This window comes from Bombus flavifrons, chromosome 1 (assembly GCF_040668555.2).
Source record: "Bombus flavifrons isolate JBK064 chromosome 1, iyBomFlav1_principal, whole genome shotgun sequence".
Classification (NCBI taxonomy): domain Eukaryota; kingdom Metazoa; phylum Arthropoda; class Insecta; order Hymenoptera; family Apidae; genus Bombus; species Bombus flavifrons.
The window spans coordinates 21,001,264-21,025,899 of NC_138442.1; the positions used below are offsets into that span (position 1 = coordinate 21,001,264).

Here is a 24,636-nt window from a genome sequence, read left to right on the forward strand (position 1 = left end):
ACTTGTTTCGCGCTAATTTTTTGAAAATATTGTGTTTATAAACTTGACATTTGTTGTTATATTTGAATTCAATTTTAGTTTCAGTACAATATGAGATTTATTATAATTTGTTTGTAATTACATAATAAATTGTGCAATTTTAGTTTTTAATTTGTTACAGAAATAAGTTGAGAAAATTGTACATACTATATTTCTAAAGTAACTTGAATTAGCGAAACAAGTGAAAAAAAATGCGTGAATTTCCAACTATAAAATTTTAATACATTAGACTATCGTTTTATTTAGTTAATAATATAAATAATTTTTTGTACTATGTATTTATATATGAAACATTTTTAGATAATCACGTATATGTAAGTTTCTTTTTAATTTGTCTATCCTTAGTGACTTATGATTTTGAGTAGTTCATGCGTCATTTCGCGGCAATCTTTCAAAACCGACAAGTGAAAAGTTGTATTTAAAATTTTGTGAATAAGTGAAAAATATTGTGTTAAAATCTCTTATCTTTTTGAGGACATGCCATAGAAAAAGATAATCTGTGATTTTGGAAGACAAAATTTGTGAGTATACATGTATAGAGAGTTCAATTTATTCATAACCTCATTTCTTTTAACTTGTACACAATATCAAGAGAATCAACACGTATTTAAGCGTTCGCAGTAACAATTTATTTTTCTATATATATTTTTACAGTTCATAAACATGAAATTAGATTATTAAAATATATTTGTGTTTATACATCTTTATTGACAAGATCTGCAATCATCGGAATATATTCTATAAGAACAAAAAAGATATAATACTTATGAAGCAGATATCAACATGAGAACAGTATTTTTTAAAGATTATATTCTTAAACATTGTTATATTCAACATAAATGCATATATATTACATATTTACTTCTTGTCATAGGATTCCTTGCAGCATGTATAAGGAATTATATCTAAGTATTTTATGTAACTGTTATTTTAAATAAGAAAAATTTCCTTCTAAGCAATGTATTTCTGAAAGTATTTTTAAGAATATTTTTCGAAATATTTTTTACTAAAGTTTTACTAACCATTAAATAATGCTTAGTAAAAGTGCATTAAAGAATTTAACAAGATTTAAGATTTATGTATATACATATATATTATATGTGTGTGTGCGCGCGCGCGCGTGTGTGTGTGTATATGATTAGTATTCCTGCAAAGAATATTTTTAGGCATTAAATATATATATATATATCTAGATTAACACAATATAATATCTCTTACAAAATAAAATTTGTTTATACTTCAAGATATAAATAGTTAACCTTAATAATAATAATATGCAATCAACATAATCCTTCATATTCTTCGTCATCTTCTTCTTCATTTCCTTTGTTTTTCGAAGGTGCTGCTTGTGCCTCTTCTTTCTCAATAGTATCTTCAGATGACGTTGTGGTAATATCTTTAGATTCTTTAATACTCATGTTCTGAAGTGATATAAGTGATATAAATTGAAAAAAATTTTTATAAGTCTTTTTACATATAGTTTTATTATATAATTATATTATATATATAGTTCTGTTAAATAAACAAATTTATTGCTTACTTGAACTTCACTAGTAGTTTCTTCCACCAATTTTGAGGCATTAGGAGATGTATATGATTCTGCTGCATTTGCTCTTACTCCTGGAGGAGGTATTGCATATTGTTGCTGTGGTAGAGGTATACTTCTAGCGAGTTTAGCATATTCAACATCCATGTGTTTAATGAAAGGATTATTTAATGCTGCTCTTGCAGCATCTGCATCTTCATTATCATATGCTTGTAGTAACATTTCTAATGTATTAACCTGATGATAAGTAAGAACAAATGAAGATAAATGTAATGTTTTTAGTTACAAAGTCTTAAATTTTTAAATGGTTCAAACCTCAGGAGCTTCACAGTAGTTTCCCCATTCTTTGAAAGCTTTCTCAGCTGCTACCTGATCAGCTCGAGCTAACTGTACTAACACTAATGCTACTGTTAATCTACCAACAGAGGGTGCATGATCTATCTGTTGATGCATTCCAATTTCTCTCCGAATTGCATCTGCTGCTTCATCATACATTTGTAGTTTTACTAATAATCTTGCCACTTTGCTCATGTATTCTGCAGCCTGACGTGGACTATCTTCAGCCTTCATTGAAAAGTACATATTATATGACTTTCAATAACATTATCACTAATTACAAAAGTAAATTATATCTAACCATAACAATATTAGCAGCTCGTTTAAATAATTCTAGTGCTTCTTGTGGTTGAGTGGCCTCTATCATTTTGCCTGCTTTATCAAGTACAGCTGCACCTGCATCAGGTGACCCATGCATTTGATACAAAGAACAAGCACTATGTGCTAATTTTGGTGCTTCTGCAAGATTTCCCATTTCTTTGCAAATTAATACAGCATGTTCAATACTCCTACAATTGAATATATTATAGCAAATGATAATATTTCTCATAATATATTATTAAGGGTCTAAAGAACTTACTTTGCAGCATGAAACCATCTTTTGTAGAATTAATGTTAAAGAATAAAATTGCTTCTAAATTATATAAAAGAAACTTAAAATCATACTCTATCTCAATATATATAAAAACTGTATCAATTTAAAAGGATACGATCTATTTTCTTTATAACAATCAGCAGCTTTCATTAAGCATTCTTTACATTGTTGATAAGATTTTGCTATTTTAAAGCAAGTTGCTAAAATAAATAACAGAAAACATGATTATTAATTGTGTGATATTGTTATGTCAATGATTTCTATGTATATATTTTACCTGCACTTGTATATTCGTCGGCCGCAACTTCGAAATCAGGTCTCCATTTTAACAGTGATGTTTTTAAGCTATAACATAGATTTACCGTATTTGAATAAGTGGATCAATAAAAATGAAATTATTTTTACGCTATGAAAAAGTACGTATTATCGATTTCATGCAAAAAAAATTGACGAAAGTCAGATTAATTGTTGGCATAATTACTCGCAATTCTGCATTGACAGTATCTTTTATATTGACAATACCTTTTCTCAGCTTGTCGTATATGAGCATTTCCTTCTTCGATTTTTGACATTTTTCTCCGAATGGTGCCTTGTTTCGATTTTCGTTGCAGTTGGTGATTGCAGTGATGAAACTGTCAGTTTCGGAATTACTTTTGGTACCGAATGGCTCTTGTCAAACCACCGTACAGACGACAGATTCTCCGCTTTATACAAACCACGGACTACGGACCACGATACATGCGACATACGACCGTGATACGAACTAAATATTGTTAGACTAGTTTGTCAGTTTCAGGGTTGTTAGTTGCTACTTACTAGATCGAGGGAAAAAAGGGAGAAGATCTAATGGTAGTGGTGAAAGTAGTATAGTTAGTGGACCAGTGACGTTGTGACTCATACTGTAGACAAATGGAGGTGGGGAAACGAATAATAATTGTCATTGGACGAAATTCATATCACGTGACATGAGCGAAATAGCTGTAGAGTGCCAGTGGAGGTAATGTAACGTCATGTTATCTCTCGTGAGGGATTTTGTCTGGCAACTAAACTGCATATGTTATTCTACGATTGTATGTGAAAAAATTTTGGGAGCTATTGGAGTCTTACCATTTTCATATCATTTCCAACTTTATCAATACCATGATTGAAAATTATGGCGAAAACATTATTATTATTTGAAACATTTGTTTACAAAGATTTTCTATCAATATGATTTTATATTTATAAAATAAAATATACGCGACTGTTATATTTTAATAACTATTATCTTTAGTAAAAATTGGTAAAACCTCACACAGCATAGATCATTTTTCTTTTGACGTAACATTCAAATAAATAATACTATATCTGCTTGTAACTTTCGAAATCGCGCCATTTATTTCATATAGATGGCGGTGTGAATTTTAATCTTGACCTGCTGTTTGTGTTATACACTACTCCACCACATACTCATACCACTTGAGAACTTGATTTGTACCACTTGAGAACAGAAGCATGATTGTTAACATTATTTATTTAAATCTAATAGTACAAATGTTGGAAAATTTCATATGCCTGTGACATCTTATCCTTCTTTTCCTTATATGTGTTATTTTCAATATTCATTTTGAATATATGTGCAATTGACACATTGGCGGGAAATAAGAAGAAACTGTGTTTTTATTCCGATATAATTTTAGTATAAATTAATTAAAAGATAGCTTGAGTGTGGTAACATTTTTAAAACAAGGTAATTTAATTCGTAATTTTTATTGCATTTTATTTAATATTTTTCGTTCATACTGCATCATAACCTTAAAGCATAACGTAGTATATTATAAACAATTAAGATTTTTATCTTGTTTAATATTGTACTACCATCCCCCCCAAATATTATGTTTATATAGAATAATTAAATAAAAACATCAGATGGCAGAAAGGCTTGAAGATCTTAATTTACCAAATGCAGTTGTAACAAGAATTATAAAAGAAGCATTGCCAGAAGGAGTTACAATTGCTAAAGATGCTAGAACTGCAGTGGCAAAAGCATCTTCAATTTTTATATTATATTTGACATCATCTGCAAATATAATAGCTAAGAAAGGAAATCGTAAAACAATAAGTGGTCAGGATGTTATTCAAGCAATGAATGATATTGAGTTTGAGCAGTTTGTTGACCCACTGCAAGAATCATTAGAGAATTTCCGTAAAGCACAAAAAGAAAAAAAAGATGCAACATCTAAAAAAAAACAACAGAAAAAGGATGAAGATGATATTATAGAAGAGGAGGATGGAGGAAGAGAAGTTATGGTCTTTTGATATGTATTAAGCAAATAAGTTATGATAAAAATAAGTATATATTTTCCACAATTATTGTATAAGTCTACCAAACATGTTAAATGTTTCTATTTATTATTCTATAATAAAAGGTAAAATATATTAGTATAAATAATTTTTAATTCAAATTTCCTTCAAATTTTCTAAAACTTCAAAACAAATTGTCTTTTTTAACGTTTTTTTATTCATGACTTTTTAAGCTTAACAATATTTGTTTAAAGAGCATATATACATTGGTAAAATGTCAATATTTTATTAATGAATGCTTTTAAGATACTGCACTTAAGAAATGAGATTTTATAAAAAAGTTTTCTTATATAAATTATCATTTATAAAAGCTTGTTTATTATTTTTGGTATTTTTGCATTATTAACTCTCAACCACCATAATAGATTAAAATTGTGATTTTCACAGTACTCGTAAGGCTATTGTATGTACAAATATGTCAATGATGATTTTATATAAAAGTTGACGTTTGTAGTCAAGTGTTAATAAATGCAACTCATTCTATTTCTTTATTTTCAAATATTTAAAATATTTTCTTATTTTTATTGTAGATAATGATAAAAAAGTTAGATAATTTTAATCTATCTTAAATATAATTATTATACATGATCTATATGATGATATTATATTAAACAGTTCATATACATAACTGAATTTTGTTGCCTAAAATTCTATTTCAATAATAATCATAATTTAACAAAAGACTGAAACTATAACATTAGAGTAAATTACTAACTGGAAGAGATATATAATTAAAAAAAATTTATTGGATAAATTTTATAGCTTTATGAGATATTATTTTTTGTAGATGGAAATATTTAAAGTATTACATACGTATTATATATAATACGTATTATATACGTTATTACATTCTTCCATATAAAATTTTAGATAGTAATTTGTTGATATACTATTAAATTAATAAACAAATAATATCTAAATGGAAATGTTTACAAAAAATATTCAAATTTTAAGGCTTTACAATGTGAATTTTATGGTCTATCACACTTCTACACATTGGACAATTTGACGAAATCATATTTGCACAACCTGAACAGCAACAAAGATGTCCACATGGTAGAAAAATTACTTCACACTATAAGAAAAATGAAATCATAAAAATTATATTGTGAATTTTATTGCGAAAAGTTTTTAAATAGAATAAACATTTTACTTACTTGTAAATCAAGGCAAATTACACATTCGGCAGTATTGATGCTCTGAGTATCATTGTAATCTTGATAATTAGAACTTGTACAAGCTTCTTCTGATGGTGCAGAAGGCATTATGGGTGTTCTAAATTCGTTGAGCTTTAATTCTGCCAAGTAATTTTCAACTGCAAGTCTTATAGCAGTGCGATCATTTTCACAGTGTATTCCAATCTAGAATATGAAATGTGTTATAACTTGTGAATTGAATGATAACGAATGGTAAAAATGAATTAATACTTCACATACAGCTTCCAATTGTTCATCACTAAGATCTGGAAGTAATGATGGCAAAGAAGCTAGAAATGGCAAACAATGTAATGCACCCGCTATTGCAACATGTCGCACTAACGTTGGCTCTAACATTTCTAATAAACCCTGAGGACGTGTTTCCATTAAAGACTGATATTGCATTAACCAAAATTGACTTTGTCTTCTAGAATTCTTAAAAGATAGAATAATAATTTTATAGAAATTATAATAAGAAAAACAATAGCATATAAACCTATACTTACAGTAATACAACGTTGTTGTTCTATGCTATTAATTGTTTCCAGAAGCTGATCTCTTCTGCTTTTCTGCTGTTCTAATAAGTTCATTAGAATAGCACTCAAGGCTACTCTTTTTTCAGCTATTTCATTCTATTTAATAAAATAATAAAATATCTTCATAGTACAGAAATCTAAGTGTATGTAAAAAAAATTAAATAGTTATGAATATTACATACAAGTTGCTGGTTAATTTCTAATTTTCGCCTCTCTAGTTCAATGTTCGTAAGTGCAGCTAATTGCGATTGTACCAAATTGACTTGTTGCACGATACTCCAACAACGTGCATCGCTACGTTCTAATAGTGCTGCAACAGCAGCCTTTTGCAAAACTTCATCTTGTCTTAATGTGTCAATTAAATCTTGTCTTTTTTCCGCTTGATCTTGCATTATTTGTGCTAAATGATCATTATTCCTTACTTCTCTGAAATATTTATTAAACGTTAAACATATTTTTACTTTTATGTAAAATATTATCAGTATGTTACTAACAGTGTGAGTAAAGATTGTGCAGCACAATCTCTATATTTACTATGTTCTTCTAACTTCCTAGTTCTGTGAAGTTCTTCTTCAAGTAATTTCTCCATAGAAACTATTAAAATCATATACATAAATATAAGATTACAATTATATAATGAGTTATATATTGTTCTAAATATTTAATACTAACGAAGAGTATCCTTTGTACGGAACATAAATTGTTCTGTGTGACAAGAAGATAATAGTTGCATTTCTTCTTGTTTTTCCTTTTCTAATAATTCAGCTTGAGTTTGCCTTTCTTCTTCGCTGTTTCTTAAAAATTCTTTAATAACATTATCTGCTTCTTTTTCAGCTAAAGGAAATTATTGATACGTTAGCAGTTGTAATTTTGAAAAAAAACTTTTTTCAATTTTATTAGAAGATATTTCTTTATATTTTTGAATAAAATAAATATAATATAGAAATGTTTTATCTATACCATTATAAATATAAGAAAGTAAGCGTGCTCTGTTAGAATCTCTTTCTTGTTGTACTTTTTGTAATTCGTGTTGTAACTGAGTTTGTTGTAAAGCAAGATCTTGCAAAAGCTAGAAATAGATATATTTTAATGCAATATATTAAAAGCATTAATTGTAAACAAGTAATTCTAATTCTAGTTACCTTCTTTCTGTGTTTTTTTAACATTGTCTGCATCTCCATTTCATATTCTTGTTGTTGCTTGATGTTCTTTTCAACTTCTAATAATGCATTTTGGCGATGCTCCTGCAAGACAAAATAAATCTTCAAATTTGCAAATTATTTTCCTTATTTACTAAAATATTATAGAAACAGCTGTTTCAAAATAATCAGAATTAAAAATAAGCAAAATCAAGCATAGCTTAGAAATATTACAATACAAACATATAAATTTTTACTTTTATGAACATAATAAGTATTTCATAAATAAAAATTAAGTCTCACAATAAACAGTAGCAAATGTGCAAGATATATTTGAAAGCATACTAAAATAAAAGAAGCATCCACATGCCTTCATTTTTTCTAGCTTCTGTAATGCAGCCTAAAAGTAAAAATCAAAACATTTAAGACACACTGTGTAAGTGCAACATCAAAGTTCATAATCCTATATTATATAATACCTGTACATCATTATTTCTATTCTGATATACCCCTTGCATATCTTCAAAACTTATATTTCTTGATATATCTGTTTCAGAATCAGGCTCTTCTGGTGAATATTTAATGCCACTTTCATTTGCTAGAAATGCTATAATTACTTTTGTGCCTCCATTTAAAACATCTTGAGGTGGATACAATAAGTTTAACCCATCAATATTTAACTCTGCTAATTGTTGTGCATAACCCAAAGATTTAGGGAGTTTATGAAGTTTATTATGACTAATATCTAACATGCTAAGCTGCTTTAAATTTCCCATTGCTTCTGGCAATTGTTTCAATTTGTTTTTTGCCACATTCAAAATGTTTAATTTACTTAAATGTACTATTTCGTTTGGCAGTTTTCGAATATTGTTGTCTTGTAAATAGAGTTCCTGGAATATATACAATTAAAAAATAATTTAGAAATCTCAAATAATTTCATTTATTCGACTTCAATAATAATACCTTGAGAGAAGCAAGACACATTATGTCTGATGGTAAATGAGTAAATTCATTATCACGAATATCTAATACAACGAGTAATGATAAATCGCTTAAGGCACCTCCACCCGAAAGTGAAGTCAGCTTGTTACTATACATCCATAGCACCTTCTTTCTGAATACTCTACACAGTGAATAAATACCAGAGGGTACATGTTTTAAAGCACATTCAGACACATCGAATATTGGTTCTGGGTTTTCTCTAGCCTATTAAATAATAATAACATCCGTGATATAATTAGCAATATTTCAGTTAAATATTAAATATTATTAATATTTTGTTCTTATTATTAGAATAAATTGAACATTTTTCATTAATGAAATAACTAAATCAATATTAAATAAATAAGAAGTATATTAAATTCTAGTGGTTTTCTTATTTGTATGTGTTATTGAAAAATAATAGCATATTAGAAACAATATAATATTATATTATATTAGGATTATCATGTATATATCAAAAGTTAGCTACAGAATCAAGGTTACTTATTATACGAAATGATTAACCTTCATTCATTGACATACCAGGTATAACTTGTGTTCTAGTCGTGCTTTGTAATCGACATTAACCTTGCTCCCATGCGGTAGAGACATCATTAATCGTATATGTCATGGCAATAAATGAACATTACGAGTGCAGGTCATCCTGCTATTGGTTTCCCTTCAACCACCCACATGTGATTTCGCGTACATACTTTATAAAACGCTAACTGATTTTGTCAATTTGACAGTTGTGTGGTAAAAACGCATAAAACAGTAACGTACCTTAATATTTTAAGTCCCTAGAAATATGCGAGATTAGTTTAAAAAAATATATATTTTTCATTGATGTCGTTATTAATTAAATTTTGATTTGTTTATTTTCATCAAAATAGCAGAAAAATATGCGATTTTTATTATCATTAGAAGTGAAGTTGCAGATATTTACGAATTTTATTTTTTACGTGTTTATAAAGATGATTACACGAAAAATATGTTACTGTACAGCAATTTAAGTACTTTATTGATTTATATATTATTATATAAAGGAACAAATTATAAATATGGTACAAAACATTCAATACAGGAGTCTAAGAATTAACTTCGTTTTAAATGATTAAGATAATTTATCTATACATTTTATTGAGCTATACATTTTCATACAAAGAAACAAGTTATAAATATTATACAAAATAATCAACTTTGTTTTAAGTTTGTGAGTTCTTATGTATTTTAATTCCTATAATAATCAATAGCAGTGACGTGACTTTTTACTATATTTGTAATCTTTAACTTCGCTTCATAAATCTCTTTTTTTCATCTTAATTTATTTCCTGAAACACTGTTGTGTATTTATATATATCAATAAATACTCTAAAAAAATAGGCAGTTGATATGCATATACATCTAAAATTCAACAGAACCAATTCAATCATTTTATTTGTTAGATAGGTGAATATCTCTCGTAAATTTACGAGATGTAATTTAATTACAATTTGTTCGACTCGTATCTAAACTCTAAAAATACAATATATTATCAACTACGAGGTCAGATCGCTATACGATTTTGATCGTCTTATTTTAATGTGTATCAATGCTACTTTTCTTAGATCCATGTTTTAGATAAAAATAATAAATAGTTAGGCAATTTCATACAAAAGTACTACAACAGTTTATAAAAAAAAGAATCTTGCCATCGATGATGTTGTTACAAATTTTGTGAAACTTTTTTCTGTCTTAATCGATATTCCGTTGGTGTAAGCATGCCCCTGAAAAATAATTTCTTTCTTAATAAAATTAATTTATTTATTCTAATTACAATAATTCCGTGCACAATGTTTAAAAGAAATCTAGGTCGATACCAGAAATTAATTAAATCATTGTAATTATCTGTGTACAATATTTTAAACAAACACAAATCAATGCCAAAACATCAAACTATTATTATAATATTATATTTTCAATATTACAGCACATAAAAGAACATTTTATTTAGATTATTTAAAATTATTCACATCCAAACCTTAAAACCGTATCAAAAGAAACGCAAACGCCTTTGTCGCACATTTTCTTATAAAGATGCCAACATTCTTTCTCTTTATTAGTTTGAAAGTGTGGTTCTGTAGACATAGATTGCACATGTTGAAGAGTTTCCTTTGGAGGTGGTGTGAGTGCAGATTTTACCTGCAACTTTTATAAATTGTTTCTTAATAATTAAAAATAAGTCCATTGTACGTAACGCAATGAAATATTTGCCTTACATTCGCGGTGGAATTATTTATGGATGTATTAATTTGTCGCGCGGGAATCTCCATTTTCTGTGGGATTAACCTCGGGGACTCGTGCATTTTTATTTTTAGGGATGTCGTTTGTCTCTCCATTCCACTGTAAAACAATTTATTCTAGTGTATGTTGCTCTTAAACAGACATGACCCATCGTTTTAGGCAATGGTGAAATTATATTAGGAATAATAAATTTATTCACTTTTAAAGAAAAACATCAAGTGTTATTACTTTCGTATAAAATGGGAAAGTTATTCGCTTCAACCAAAGTGCAAAGATGTTTATAACGTCTTTATTAGGATGAACTTTTATCATTTGGTAAGTACTATCTACTCTAAAATTAACTTTTTTTGTTTTACCCTGTATAATCAAAGAGTAACTTATCTATTCTATTTTTCCATAAATTTACGAGTACACTTTTTATATATTGCTCGAAATACATTCTTTACACGATTTTTGTAATATTCATCGAAATATATATACGTATAAGCTAGTGAGAAACTTATTACGAACGTACTTATTACTCAACCCGATAGAAAGATTGTGAAAGGAAGGAAACAGATATTAAAGTGAAATATACGTCCGTTGGATATTTTAGCAAACTCATCGAGAAATCTATCGTTCACGTGATTTTGTTACCCTCGAATAAAGAGGAAACGTATTATAAGAACTATTAATACAGCTCGTTCGCTATCCTTTCTATATCGATTATGGTAGGCCTCTTATTGTTCCATTTCTCTCTTTCATCGATATCGTATAAATTCTCAAATGATCGGAATCGTGCCGCGATGTTCAAGCATTGTCGGAATAAAAATTGCTATCGTATCAGATGTCGCGATTAAATTCCCCTCATGAATGCATGTCACAATAAAATTGGGTAAAGAAATATGTCGTTACAAGTCATTTTCTTGTTACGTAAACGTGACACACTTATATAATATAATATAATAATAATACTTGTTACATTTTTGAAAATTCTTCGTTTCTTGTTTAGAAAACTTTTATTACATTATCTAATATATTGGATATGCAAAAGCGTGCTGATGATATTGGATATGCGATAATATGCAAAGACTTTTTAATTGCATAGCACGTGTGATAAGATAAGCGAGTATATCCGTGCAATTTATTTTCGTTCGCCTTAAAATGTAGCCAATTCCTTAGTAATGAGAAAACGAGTCTGATAACGTTCGAAGACGAATACCCGTTATTTCATTAATTGAAAACCTTTTTCCTTGATGAAAGCTATAATCACGTAAATTATATGTACATGCATGTAAACATATAAAATAAATCATAATTATGAAAAACAGATAGGTTAAAGAATTTTAGGGAAATTAGAACTGTCTGTTGCGATATATCCTTTTACAGATTCAGATATTTTATTAAACCTTCTTCATCGACCCAGGCAATTTTTTAACAAAAAATTTTCTCATATCTGTGATATTTAGCAAATTGTATGTACGTATTTCATTTAAAAAACCATCGACCTAATTTTACACGATACAGTTTATACGATTTGTATTATGCTCTTCGCCAAGGTGCTATTAAAGAATCATGAAATTCTATTTGTTTTTTATACTCACGATCGTGATGGCGTGCTACGAGTTTTTAGTAATTTCCGTTTTTTATCGTGTAGATCACCAATAGGCACGGCCAGGCATCTCTTTTCACGATCAGTCAACGGGACGTCGAGCGGCTCCTCGACGTCGTGAATCAATGCCAGAATAGGCAGAGCTAAACCGCCGGTAACGTCCGTTCTCCAGGACATCGTTTCCTCGCTCGACGAAGTCGTTCCGTTTCCACGTTGGTTAACGATCGCCAGCCTCGGTTGTGTCGTTTTTTTCTCCTCCCTCGACGACAGTTGTTGCTCTTTCGGTGAAGCATCCTCGTCGAAGGAATTCTGAAAGGAAACTGAGCAACGACTTCGATTTTGTTGATGATCTCATTCTTGATGATACGAACATTTTGCAGGTTTAATCTAGTTTAAACACACATGTAAATAATATCTAAGCTATTTTGAAAGAGATCTATATAAAAAGTTTCTATTTATTTTTATTCTGTTTTTAAAAATATTTAAAATATTTCAAATGCTATTTAAATTAGCCGTTTAAGCTAGCATCGAGGCAACGTTAATGTTTAAATACCTGTACATACAGAAGATAGTTTTCTAATTTTATTCGAATAAATCGAAACTATATTTGTTCACGAACGACAATAGTCACGATATGTTCGTAATGATTGTATTTATTTAATCGATTCCATTTGAATAAATTCGTTCGATCGCGTTTTTATTTGGCTACTGGCAAGATTTTCTCGTCTGTTCAATTTAATCAAGGTAATATCGAGCCGAATTTTATAGTCACGATAAGTATGTTTACCAAGTAACCTGATTTAATGGGCCGGTATTCGCAACACTTTGCCGTTTACCGAAAACTGGGCCAAACGATATCTCGTGTCATCGATTCGGTTTTACAGAGACTAAATGAGCTATCCAATATTTTTCCACGAATCGTATTCCATCTATATTTTTTCCCTTCATGCCGTTTCGTTACCAATCGTCTTTTACCAACTCTACGACGATATATTCCGGTCTTAAAGACGATTGGAAGAAGAAAATTGCGGAAGACTTTAGAACATTTTTATTGCTCAATTTTTTTTCATAATAAAAATCTATATTATACATGTAGAAGATGAAAAAAAATTCATTCAGAAATTTATATTTCAATCTATTCTCTTATTGCTGGTCCAAATGTTCTTCGAATTTCTCTTTCTTCTTCTCACCAAATTTTGATTTTATCTACCCAAATGCGTTATTTATAATATATATCTGTATATATCATATATATTAAACTATAATATATATATACATATATATAGAGTTATTGAGTTGACAACTAAGTGATTGCGGATTTTGTCATTAGATGGTATTGACAAAATTCGCAATCACTTAGTTGCCAACCCAATAGACCAATGGAATTAAACCAATACGAATGCGTAATTAAAAAAACCAAAAATAATTGGTAATTACGTTTCTGTCTCGATAAAGGTAAACATAATGTCACGAAAAACATTTGCATATGTTTAGTAATTATAAAAATAAAAATTATAGTACCAGTCATTTTAATTGGTTCGATAAGCGTCTTCTATTGTTGACGTTTTGATTCATCGACACTTCTCACGATCTTCGAAAGCGTATACATACTTTACGAATAATCGTTCTTAGAAGTTTCATCGTTAAATCGCATCGGCGTTTACCCTGACCGAACAGCCATCGATAGAAGTGCAATTATTAAAACCCGATTACGTGGCGAGTTTCAATGGAATATTTCGCTTCAGGGTCAGTGGCGTAATAGAGAAGAAGTTTGGTCGATTTAACGTGTTCGATCCTCTTATTGTCTTCACGGGTTTCATGTCGTTGCACGATAGAAGTTCCCTTTAATTAGCGACGATATACGTATTAAAGGAACCAAGTCAAGTGCTAGAACGATTCGAGAGCGAAACGTACCCGAAGGAATTTCTAACCTCTCGTTCGTACCTTAAATTTCTTGCAAGAAGAATTTCCCGTGATAAGAGATTAAGGGTAATGTATGTGCAAGCTGCAAACAATCGGTATGCAAACGTAGAAGATTTGGTAAATTTCGTTTACGTAAAAGTGAACTTTCACAAATCAATTGAAGTACGTTAGTATTCTTTTAGTGTGTTAAAGGCATGTTGAAGTTTCAAGCTTCACGTAAAACGATTAAGAATTTGAAATTTGTATGAAAGTATTTTATATATATATATGTATATATATATATATATATATTATGTTATATATATATATATATATATATATATATAACATAAATAAATCCGTAGGATATTGATATTTCATGTTGCGTTATTACTATTCGTTCGTTTGATATGTATTTTATGTACAGTGTGTGAATACTATACGTGGATAATACAGCGTGGTGAATTCTGTACATAGAATTCCTTTGTAATTTTCAAAGTGGTATTCATCGTGGATTAACTTTGAGAGAATTTATTATTTTAGACACGTTGGTCGTTTCTTTTCTTTACAGTCGAGTAATTTGCAGTAATAAAAAAGTATCCTCGTCATATTCGTCCGATGTTTTAACAAATGACCTATGATACGAAGGCACGTTCGATTTATCTTCGAATGAAAATTGATCGTTTCTACGAAAGTAAACATTGACATGAGATCCGTGACTTCATAATGTGATTAGACATCATTTCTTTGCAATATGGTTGCAAATACACTCGTGTCAGTGGTATAATATAATGAATGTTTTGTTTAAAAAAAGACAATGAAACGTATTGTACAAATATATTAAAGATGCTTCAAGAAGAGTATTTTTCTCTTCTGTAGAAAAGCATGTACAAGCACGAGCGTTCGTTGTTTTCGTTACGAGCTCTTCAATTTTTTTACGAACGAAAAAATACAATTTTATTACAACACGTTCTTTTCAAAACGGTATCGTTCGATCATATACGAGACTGGGAATCTTCCGTGTGAGGGAACCTTTAAAAGTTTGTGGAAGATCTCGTAGAGATTCGTGCGGATAATGAACAAACAGTTAACAACGCGTTTCGTACGTGTTCTTTTCTTTGTACTTGAAGACAGGACCGGTAAACGAAGATGGACATTTCGAAATAATTCGCGGCATGCGCAGCTCGCGTGTCTTACGTCGCTTCTAATTAACTCGTTCAATTATCATTCCACGGTCGTCCTTACACGCGCACGTGTGTTATTAAATTCTTGCACGATATTCCTTCGCGAACACGAGGATATTGTCATTCGCAACTTGTCTCAATGCGTTAATCTAATCGTGCTTAATACAATGAGGGTGATCTCATAAAGTTTAGATAAATGTTAAAGGAAAACAGTTAAGCCACGTTGTATCGATAAACTTACGTTTTGCAGCTTTTATTAGCTGATATAGAACGATATATATATGATATACGAGTTATATATGAAATGTTGCGCAATAACGAAGTGGCAAAAGAAAATATCTTTTTCGTCTTTCTACAAGATCTTTTGATATCGTTACTGATAACTAGATTGCGAATTTACAAGCAAAAATTTCTTTCCTATACCAAGCATTGTACAATTTTAAATTTTCCATAAATCCATTAAAAATTCATAATCTAGCAATAACATTGAAATCAAAGATATTTTGTTGCCAATGATATTAAGATCAAAGATATCTCGACACACTCTTGTCGTAAATCTTCTATCACAAGGAAGGTAACATTTGTGACTAGATTAAAATACAAAACTCTAACTATCTAAAAACTGAAAGAGATGATTTTAAAATTAAAAAGATCATATATGCTCATACATGCGTGTGTGTATTTCTACAAAGTCTACGAGTGATCTACGGCAAAGCAGCTACCGAAGAAATAAAATTCTGAACTAGAAGATAAACTCAACTTATGAAATTGTCCACAGCGAGAAAAGTAGCCTCGAGTGATCAATTGATTTCGTGCAAATTATTTCTTTTTTTTTCAACTAAAAAGCGTTCAATGTTCGCTATCTACCTGATTTGATAGATTTTCCTGTACTACTCAAAGCCGAATTAATGGAAGTTTTAATAATTGATGTAGTAGGTAATTTGCTGCGTAGCTCGTCGATCAACTTATCGTCCCTGGGTGAATTCTCGGTATCGCTATCGCTGTCTGCAGAGCTAACAAGGGATACCATTGTAACGATGTCCATCGTTCTGGAGTCGATCGAATTCCTTACACGGCCAGCCGATTTATTCCGTGATTTTCCATCTTCTTCGTGTTTCGAGTTACTTCCTCCCCAAAATCGTCTTTTCGCGCTTCTGGATCGCCTCTTCGATGGCGCCGATCTCACCGCTCGATTTGACGATATCTAACGTGTTAATTACGTAATTCGTATTAATCATATAAGAAAGAAACTTTTCTTCAACTTAGTATGATCGCTAGCATCGAACAAGGTACGTAATAATAAATCAAGTATCTTGAACGATCGCATCCACGTAAGGTAGAAGAAATATTACAAAAATTTCACAAATGGAATGGTTTTCATGGTGAAGATAAAATGTTTTTCTAATTTCCATCACCTCCGTTTTGCCTCTCTTTTATCGCAATGATGTCACGTTTCGTGGAAAGTACCACGGCGTGTCGCTTAGAAAAAGCTGTGCTATTGAAGAAAAGAAAATAAAATATACCTTCGTCAAAGTCATATCTATTTTTTCTATCGCGTTATCTTTACACTCCACATCTTGCTTGCCCTGATTCTCGTTCTTCCCCGATGAATCAATCACTATGTTAATCTGAACGCGATTATTCCCTGAAGTTGATTCGAAACGTCGTTGCGGAGGCGCAGAACTGGTCCTTCTCGATTTTCGATCGATCTTCTGGTTTTCCATCGTCTTCCTCGAAGGTGGATTCCTCTCGTTCACCGAGCTACATCTCACTTCCGACGAATTTCTCGAAAACGTAGCTTTGTCGATCGTAGAACTATCTTTGTCTTCGGTTACGGTGCTAGTCGATGGAGTCTTTTTAATCAAATTAAATCGATCCGCCTCGTTTGTTCTCTGGATCGTCATTGTTTTATCGTCTACCGAAGCGTCTCTGCTTTCCATCGTCGCTTTAACCCGCGCGTTTTTCTCAGTTACGCGAATCAATTTACTATTTGCAGCAATCTTTGGCGTTACGCTCTTCTCGCTGGCCAAATCACAGCGAAACTCCATCAGGTTTTCCTCCGACGCGCCCCTTTTGTTCGTAACATTCTCTTTGCTCTGTACGATCGCTCCGGCTGAAGTATCTTTTTCTGTAGCGGTACGATCATCGATCGACGATTTTTGTGGTATGTTTTTATCCGACATAGAATTCCATCTGAACTCCGTTGACGATCTAATTGGGTCGAGGAAGGCTCGGTTGGTACCGCTATGAAAGCTCGCACGCTTTTGTCTCGCCGATGAAAAATCCTCCTTCGACACTTTCGTAACTGCCAAGGTCGAGTTTTCGATTTTAATCGACGGCAACGTTGTGTTTGCAACGCGATAATGCGTACAGTCGATACTTGCCGACGACTTTTTCTTCGTATTGGTATCGTCGATGTTCGAGTCCCTCGATGTTTCCTTGAAATAGAAAATAATCCCAATAGAGGAAAAAACGAGGGAATAATTGCTTGAAACAAGATAATCCACTTGTATCGTATTAGTATATGAATAATATTTTTTGTCTTTATCAGCTTATAATATTTATCAGCTTTACAAAATCTAGATCTACGATAATATCCAATTATACCTCGTTCAATTGTTCCTTTTCTACGTCAGCCTTTTCTCGTTCCTTATTCTTCTTATTTACAGAGATCTTGCTTTCTTCTAGAACCTGCTTCGTTTCAGTGGAGGATTGTAGAGATAGAAGCGACAATTCTCTGTCGCTTTTCCTTGAAGTAATCGTATCGTCGGTCTCTGATAAAAGTCTCGTTAATTTATTAGTAATAAGTTTCTCCTCTTCTTTTTCTTCTTTCTCGTCCAGCATTTTAAAGTCATTAAGAGGTATTTCGATTTTAGTCTCGTTGTTTTCTCGTACAGGAGATGACGGGACAGTGGTCGTAGTATGATTGGACATTTCAGACTCGCATCTTTCATCCACAGTTTCACGCGCAAGAAAAATATTAATGTTGGCTTTATTCTTCTCGCGATTTTTCCAAGCAAGCCTCAGCCTCTCGGCCAGTTCTAATCTCGAATAAAGGATCGTTGGTTTGTCCATTCCGACGAAATCCCTTGACCTTCCGGTGGTCGATTTGGATCGTCCAGGAATTTGACGAGCCACCACTTCAACTTGTCCAAGTTCTTCGTCATTCTTTTGGCGGTTTTCCTTCCAGGCAACGCGAACCTGAAATTCGTTGGCCACTATCATAGAATTAATTCTCAATTAGTATCATTGGGTCGTAGATGATCTACGACGGTTTGAACCGAGTTACCTAATTTCGAAATGCATCGTTTTAATTTATAACTTTGTATTTTAAAAAGACGTATAGACCATCAATGATATTTGTTAGAATTTCAAGTATAAATTAATATCGCGTCTACTCCAAAGTTAAATAATTCCACTCAAATCTAATTCGATATATAGTCACTGGGACTATGGATATTTATGTAAATATGGAAAATGTAAAGACGAAAGAATGCTCAATTTTGTAGAACGTATAAAAATATCCAAATTATGCAAATTATACATGCATGTAATATATAGAATAGAGATATCCAAAGTAAAGTATACTTTGTAATTTCTAATAGGTAAAAAAAATTTCTATGTGAGTATTCAAATTTCTATAGTATCCAATTATTCTCTTATATCCAAAGTATTCTTTTACATCCAAAGTAAAGTATACTTTGTAATTTCTAATAGGTAAAACAAATTTCTATGTGAGTATTCAAATTTCTTTAGTATCCAATTATTCTCTTATATCCAAAGTATTCTTTTACATCCAAAGTATTCTTTTACATCCAAAGTAAAGTATACTTTGCAATTTCTAATAGATAAAACAAATTTCTATGTAAGAATTCATATTTCTTTAGTATCCAAATATTCTCTTATATCCAAAGTATTCTTTTACATCCAAAGTAAAGCATACTTTGTAATTTCTAATAGGTAAAACAAATTTCTATGTGAGTGTTCATATTTCTTTAGTATTCAAATATTCTCTTATATCCAAAGTATTCTTTTACATCCAAAGTATTCTTTTACATCCAAAATAAAGTATACTTTGTAATTTCTAATAGATAAAACAAATTTCTATGTAAGAATTCATATTTCTTTAGTATCCAAATATTCTCTTATAACCAAAGTATTCTTTTACATCCAAAGTAAAGTATACTTTGTAATTTCTAATGGGTAAAACAAATTTCTATGTGAGTATTCATATTTCTTTAGTCGTATCCATAGAAATATACATTTGGATAAAAGTTCACGGTCTAGTGATCATCTACAATTTAACGGTACCAGTCGTACAGTATAAAAAATATAATAAATATAATATGTCAAATATAAAAATAACAAATAACAATAAATATCGTCAAAGAAATCGAGGATACCTTAGGTCTCTCAGAGCCGGGTTTACCGCTCGTTCCACGCTTGCCACGTGCGAAGGGACTCGCGCAGATTTGCAACGATTTGTCATCCTCCGCGGATCTTTGTCGCCTAATTTGTTGACGACGAGGCGCAGGTGGTTGCAAGGACAATTGTCTGATAGGTCTGATCGGTTTTTCGGACCCTGACATTCCGATGCTGGCAATCGCCGCTGAGGCTACATTCTACGATAACTTTACATTAGCTTTCTACCATATACCAAACAAAAAAAAAAAAAAAATATAAACGTACGAAGCAACTTTATTAAATATTATCAACGTTATCGATAATTTTAAAACATACATTCAAAGCATAATAAATCGGTTAGTAAATCGCTACTCACTCGACCCGTTTACGATTCATACGAAAGATCGAAACGTAAGCGCGATGGATGAACTTCCATCGTGGTGGCGGCGCGAGCAAACGCCGACTGACTAACTTCATCCATTGCCCTCTGACACGATCGTTCACCACCACTGCCATTTCACCGATTTACCTTCGTGTTACCTGCCTACCACCAACAATCGGTGCCCGTGTACACCCACAGAGTCACTAACACGTTGTCGTTTCCACCCGCTTGCCAGTGAAGGGGTGGTTGAACGATGTATTGCTCCGTTTAATTCGAACGACGCCCGACACTACCACACCTATACTTTAATCACAGCCACACTGTGTTAGGGAGGAATGTTAGGGTGGTCGAACTCGCTCACGTACGCTAACTCGACATGCATTGCCCTCTGATTCGCGATCAGTGGCGTAACGCGAGACGCTCAACACCCCGACGGTAGCGATGGTTGCGCTTTTTCAATTATTTGTTTTATTTTGTTTCAGAGAAATACTCGATTTTGAGAGTTTAGGAGTTCTTTTGGGGGGGGGGGGAAGGTTTAGAGACGTTTGCGTTTAATTGATATCTTTGCTGCCTTGGCTGGTCGTTGGACAAAATGTCCTACCCATTCATTTTGAATTAGCTTTTCTCAAGTCTTTTTGCCTATTGGCGTCTTTATTCTTCTTCGTAGAATTAAAAATAATTGTATAACTTTATTTGAAAGGTGGAAAGCACGGTGTATATCCTTTCTTTACATCGTATCTTTTTCCCCACTACAACGCTTATCTCGTGAATAATGGTAACGATAATAAATATATGAAGGTATTTCGTAAATAAAAAAATACCAAATAGGTGGCCATTTTAATTAAGTTTTTGTCGATGAAAAATACGATTTAATATCTTAGAATCAAACAATATAATTCAAATTTGATTCAAATACGATTGTTCGATATCATTTACGACACTCGCGACTTTACGAGTTGTAGTTAAGATTTAAGCTAATTGTAAGTATGTGACTGTACGTGCTTAAACTCTGTTGTTGTAATCGCTTAAGAATATAAATAGTATGTTCAATATCGTGTGCCATACGAGTAATAAGAATTATCTGAGTATTACATATACATCGCGTAAACATTTGCTGATTTTTCATAACACGAACATGAACAAATGTTTGACTATATACAGCCCTTTCTAATTAAATTACAGGAATTTTTTTAACTAATCATAATACACAATTTAACAATAAAAACACTCTGATTAGATTTATATTTCTTCCAATATTCCTTACGAAGCACCTTTCCCATAATTCGAATCTCAAAATATCGAACAACGTTTCTTCCAAGCATGAGCATTAAGAAACTTGTATTTCACAGTCACGTTCTCCGTTAACCATTCGATGGTGTATAACAAAACCATAAACAATTTAGAAAATAATTATTTCCTTATCGTCAAAGCTTTTTGCACTCCTGATATCAGATACAAAAAGTACATACCTTCGATTGTTTTTGGGAAATGAATAATCGTAGAGAAGCTGGCTTCTCCACGCCAGGTTCTTCACCTGCTGTAAACTTTCAAAAGGTCTACAAAATTCTGGAACACTTGCTGAAATTCCTGTTGTGTTATACGATCGATCTTTGTAACAAACGTTTCGAAGGAATTTTTCAGAAAAAGTAGAAATTCGTTCCGAGAAAATTCGCGAGCGAAATCACCTTTAGGGTGCGAATGGTTCACGTTGTTTCGTTAACCGAGGATTGATAATTGTATCACGTATAATGACATTGATGACGTGAAATTTATAGCACCGTAGCCTCGCTGTTTTCTTTCACCTTTCACCGTTAAAGGGTTAAGAATCGGAAAAATGTTCCTACACGAAACTCTGTCAGTTTTCTTGCATTTAAATAGCATTTAACGCGTGAGACTCGTTTCAGAAATAAATATACAGGATGTCCGATTATAAACAGAACATGCAAATTACTGGTAAATTATTCACCGTGAAAAAAAATAGCTTTGAGGAGGACGTAATTTGGTGTAATTAGCTTTTCTGTAAATGGCCGGGTAGAGGTCATACGAAATTGACGTACGTTTCTCTGAACGGAGTCATACGATTTTAAATACAATAATCGATCCGTCTTGGTATTTCCTACAAAAAAGGGTTGACCTATTTATGCCGAAAAATCATTGGTTTAGAAGATGTTTTAATCTCATTAAGTATTGCAAAGTGATCGTAATAGCGATGCCTTACACGTTGAAAATCAAGGTGCCTCTGAACATTTAACAAAATAATATTTGTAACGATATCAATTGACGTTCTCTTATCTATCTATTATCACATTGTAAGAAATATACCCACTGTAATTTCAGGAAAGTTACAGACAAGTGTACTTACTATTTAATATCATTTTGCGATATTGAGATCAAAATATCTTCCAAACTAACGATTTTCCGACATAAACAGGTACCTTTTTGTAGGCAATGTCAAGACGAATCGATTACTGCATTTAAAAATATATGATTCGAATAAAAAAAAAACTCGTGTCATTTTCATACGATCTCTGCTCGGCCACCTGCAGAATAATTAATTTCCACCAAATAACGTCCCCCTTTGGAACCATTCGTCTTTTTCTATTTGAACCATCTTTTAATATATCGATAATTTACCAATGTTCTCTTTATAATCGACAATATGAAACATCAAGTGTGTCAATAAATGTAAAACATTTTTATAAAACTGTCTCTTAAACGATACCATGAATTCTGATAATAATACCATGAATTTCACAGAGAAGAATAACCGTGATCGTACGAAGCATTACTTTTATCTCTTACACCGAAACGCCTTTGAAATTATTTTCTGATAAAAAGTGAATTAAGGCCCGCGTGAAACGTCGCTTCGTTCAAGAAATGCTTTCACGCTAAAGTTCTTTTTGCTGAAATATGTGAATTTTATATCCTAGGTTTCTTCGGACTGTTGCATTAAATCGAGCACGCGTCTCCCTCTACCGAAGGAGAGCCAGCGACTCGATATTGTTCGTCGAAGTTATTGCGATCGTGTTCGAGTTGCATCGAAAGGCTCAATCTTACTGGAACGTGTCATACTAGCAGCGAACTTGAATTTCAACCAGCAGTCACCAGGTATTATTGATCAAAACTTTACCTATCATCTGACAGCTTGTTGTCCGATGTTACCATGGCATCGGCGATCATTCGAATTCGTTTTCCTCTCGTTCGTCTCTTTCTTCCTCGCCCCATCGCGAAATCACACTTTACCGGAACCTTCACCGGGCGAGGATTTAAACGAGAAACTTTCGCCGTGGAACTCGGCCACGTCGAATCGCCGAAAATTAAGAGAGCCCAGCCATTAGCGCTTGCAACCCTAATTGCCCCTCTTATCGGCGACTTCGACGTGTTGAGGCCAGGGATGGGCAACACCGATGGATAACTCGTCCATTGGAATCTGTCTCATCGTTTCTTTATTTTCATTTCCGATTCATCGTCGTAATAAATACCGCTTAATAAAGTTACCGCAATTGTTATTTTAATTATAATTGTACAATAGTTGCTTAATTTTCACGTGGTTATTGTTCCTATAGATCCAGGTATCGATATACAGTTGCGGACGAAAGAGAGTTTACGAAATAAGAAATATAGAAAGACGTCGTAATTTTAAGAAGTGAATTTACATTTAATAAGAACAATGAGCAAACATAACAATTACCACGGAACAGACGATCGTCGACCATATGGTGAAAGATTTTTAGTATAAAACATTTTCAAATTCACAGTGTATATTATAATAATCTGCTTATTGTAGTTTAGTTTAGCTTTTGATTATAGATACCGAGCTTTCTATTCGTTAAATGCCAACATTGTTGCGTCCAGTTATCGATATTACGATACGTTTGAGACATTCAGACTAAAAGCATTGGTTACATTGTGATATCTTGATTTGATTTGCAAATAATGAATTTCTCCATCGTTGCACGATTAATACAGCTTATTGAAATAAATTAATGCCACGAACTCGCGCATTCGCAACGAATGCGTGTGGCTTAGTTTACTTTTTCTCTCAATGTCTCGTTATCATAAGGAAGCCCAATAGTCGGCCTTGACGAATATAATTTCACTCGCTTTACGATTAATTATGTAATTTAAATTACGAACATAATTTTACCAGAACCATATTAAATATCGTCCTATGCGAAA

General features: G+C 31.8%; 4 protein-coding genes across 8 annotated transcripts; 1 reads left to right on the forward strand and 3 right to left on the reverse strand.

Annotated features, from left to right (window-relative positions):
* The first annotated feature begins 176 nt into the window (after positions 1–176).
* On the forward strand, positions 177–23,554 carry Chrac-14 (DNA polymerase epsilon subunit 3 Chrac-14). 3 transcript variants are annotated; one of them, XR_011173520.1, is made up of 2 exons: positions 177–560; positions 23,388–23,554. XR_011173520.1 is itself a non-coding variant. In XM_069116305.1 (2 exons), exon 2 carries the CDS (start codon positions 4,425–4,427, stop codon positions 4,812–4,814), a length of 390 nt encoding a protein of 129 aa, XP_068972406.1. In that variant the 5' UTR covers positions 402–560; positions 4,403–4,424; the 3' UTR covers positions 4,815–4,947. The 3 variants fall into 3 exon arrangements, 2 of the variants coding, with proteins under 2 accessions (XP_068972406.1, XP_068972398.1); XM_069116305.1 differs by lacking the exon at positions 23,388–23,554 and adding an exon at positions 4,403–4,947 and having other exon boundaries at positions 402–560; XM_069116297.1 differs by lacking the exons at positions 177–560; positions 23,388–23,554 and adding exons at positions 3,994–4,245; positions 4,403–4,947.
* On the reverse strand, positions 1,146–3,399 carry LOC138181422 (gamma-soluble NSF attachment protein-like). The gene is made up of 8 exons (XM_069116197.1): positions 3,039–3,399; positions 2,794–2,861; positions 2,632–2,716; positions 2,502–2,519; positions 2,223–2,430; positions 1,901–2,149; positions 1,580–1,822; positions 1,146–1,460 (listed from the first exon to the last, which is right to left on the reverse strand). Exons 1-8 carry the CDS (start codon positions 3,086–3,088, stop codon positions 1,320–1,322), a joined length of 1,062 nt encoding a protein of 353 aa, XP_068972298.1. The 5' UTR covers positions 3,089–3,399; the 3' UTR covers positions 1,146–1,319.
* Positions 4,983–9,500, reverse strand: LOC138181388 (E3 ubiquitin-protein ligase LRSAM1). 2 transcript variants are annotated; one of them, XM_069116131.1, is made up of 13 exons: positions 9,255–9,327; positions 8,694–8,936; positions 8,210–8,620; positions 8,101–8,130; positions 7,734–7,835; positions 7,552–7,660; positions 7,264–7,425; positions 7,086–7,185; positions 6,774–7,017; positions 6,562–6,687; positions 6,296–6,490; positions 6,017–6,220; positions 4,983–5,934 (listed from the first exon to the last, which is right to left on the reverse strand). In XM_069116131.1, exons 1-13 carry the CDS (start codon positions 9,324–9,326, stop codon positions 5,809–5,811), a joined length of 2,124 nt encoding a protein of 707 aa, XP_068972232.1. In that variant the 5' UTR covers position 9,327; the 3' UTR covers positions 4,983–5,808. The 2 variants fall into 2 exon arrangements, with proteins under 2 accessions (XP_068972232.1, XP_068972222.1); XM_069116121.1 differs by lacking the exon at positions 8,101–8,130 and having other exon boundaries at positions 4,984–5,934; positions 9,255–9,500.
* LOC138181151 (micronuclear linker histone polyprotein) lies at positions 9,852–20,585 on the reverse strand. Of its 2 annotated transcripts, none has more exons than XM_069115788.1 (9): positions 20,452–20,585; positions 20,075–20,293; positions 18,279–18,872; positions 17,195–18,109; positions 16,539–16,875; positions 12,578–12,905; positions 10,970–11,093; positions 10,732–10,892; positions 9,852–10,477 (listed from the first exon to the last, which is right to left on the reverse strand). In XM_069115788.1, the coding sequence occupies exons 2-9, from the start codon at positions 20,258–20,260 to the stop codon at positions 10,417–10,419; spliced, it is 2,706 nt and encodes a 901-aa protein (XP_068971889.1). In that variant the 5' UTR covers positions 20,261–20,293; positions 20,452–20,585; the 3' UTR covers positions 9,852–10,416. The 2 variants fall into 2 exon arrangements, with proteins under 2 accessions (XP_068971889.1, XP_068971883.1); XM_069115782.1 differs by having other exon boundaries at positions 10,732–10,898.
* Positions 23,555–24,636: the final 1,082 nt, after the last annotated feature.

Bases quoted from the DNA above. Each gene is read 5' to 3' on its own strand.
- LOC138181422 (XM_069116197.1), bottom strand. From the start codon at position 3,088: ATGTCAAAAATCGAAGAAGGAAATGCTCATATACGACAAGCTGAGAAA. The intron at 2,862-3,038 runs GTATTGTCAATA...TCTATGTTATAG, and splicing joins ATACGACAAGCTGAGAAAAG to CTTAAAAACATCACTGTTAA. The intron at 2,150-2,222 runs GTTAGATATAAT...TTTTCAATGAAG, and splicing joins GAGCTGCTAATATTGTTATG to GCTGAAGATAGTCCACGTCA.
- Chrac-14 (XM_069116305.1), top strand. From the start codon at position 4,425: ATGGCAGAAAGGCTTGAAGATCTTAATTTACCAAATGCAGTTGTAACA.
- LOC138181388 (XM_069116131.1), bottom strand. From the start codon at position 9,326: ATGATGTCTCTACCGCATGGGAGCAAGGTTAATGTCGATTACAAAGCA. The intron at 8,937-9,254 runs GTATGTCAATGA...ATTATTTAATAG, and splicing joins TAGAACACAAGTTATACCTG to GCTAGAGAAAACCCAGAACC. The intron at 8,621-8,693 runs GTATTATTATTG...TATATATTCCAG, and splicing joins TGTGTCTTGCTTCTCTCAAG to GAACTCTATTTACAAGACAA.
- LOC138181151 (XM_069115782.1), bottom strand. From the start codon at position 20,260: ATGTCAGGGTCCGAAAAACCGATCAGACCTATCAGACAATTGTCCTTG. The intron at 16,876-17,194 runs GTATATTTTATT...TTAACACGTTAG, and splicing joins TAGATATGACTTTGACGAAG to ATATCGTCAAATCGAGCGGT. The intron at 10,478-10,731 runs GTTTGGATGTGA...ATTATTTTTCAG, and splicing joins TCTTTTGATACGGTTTTAAG to GGGCATGCTTACACCAACGG.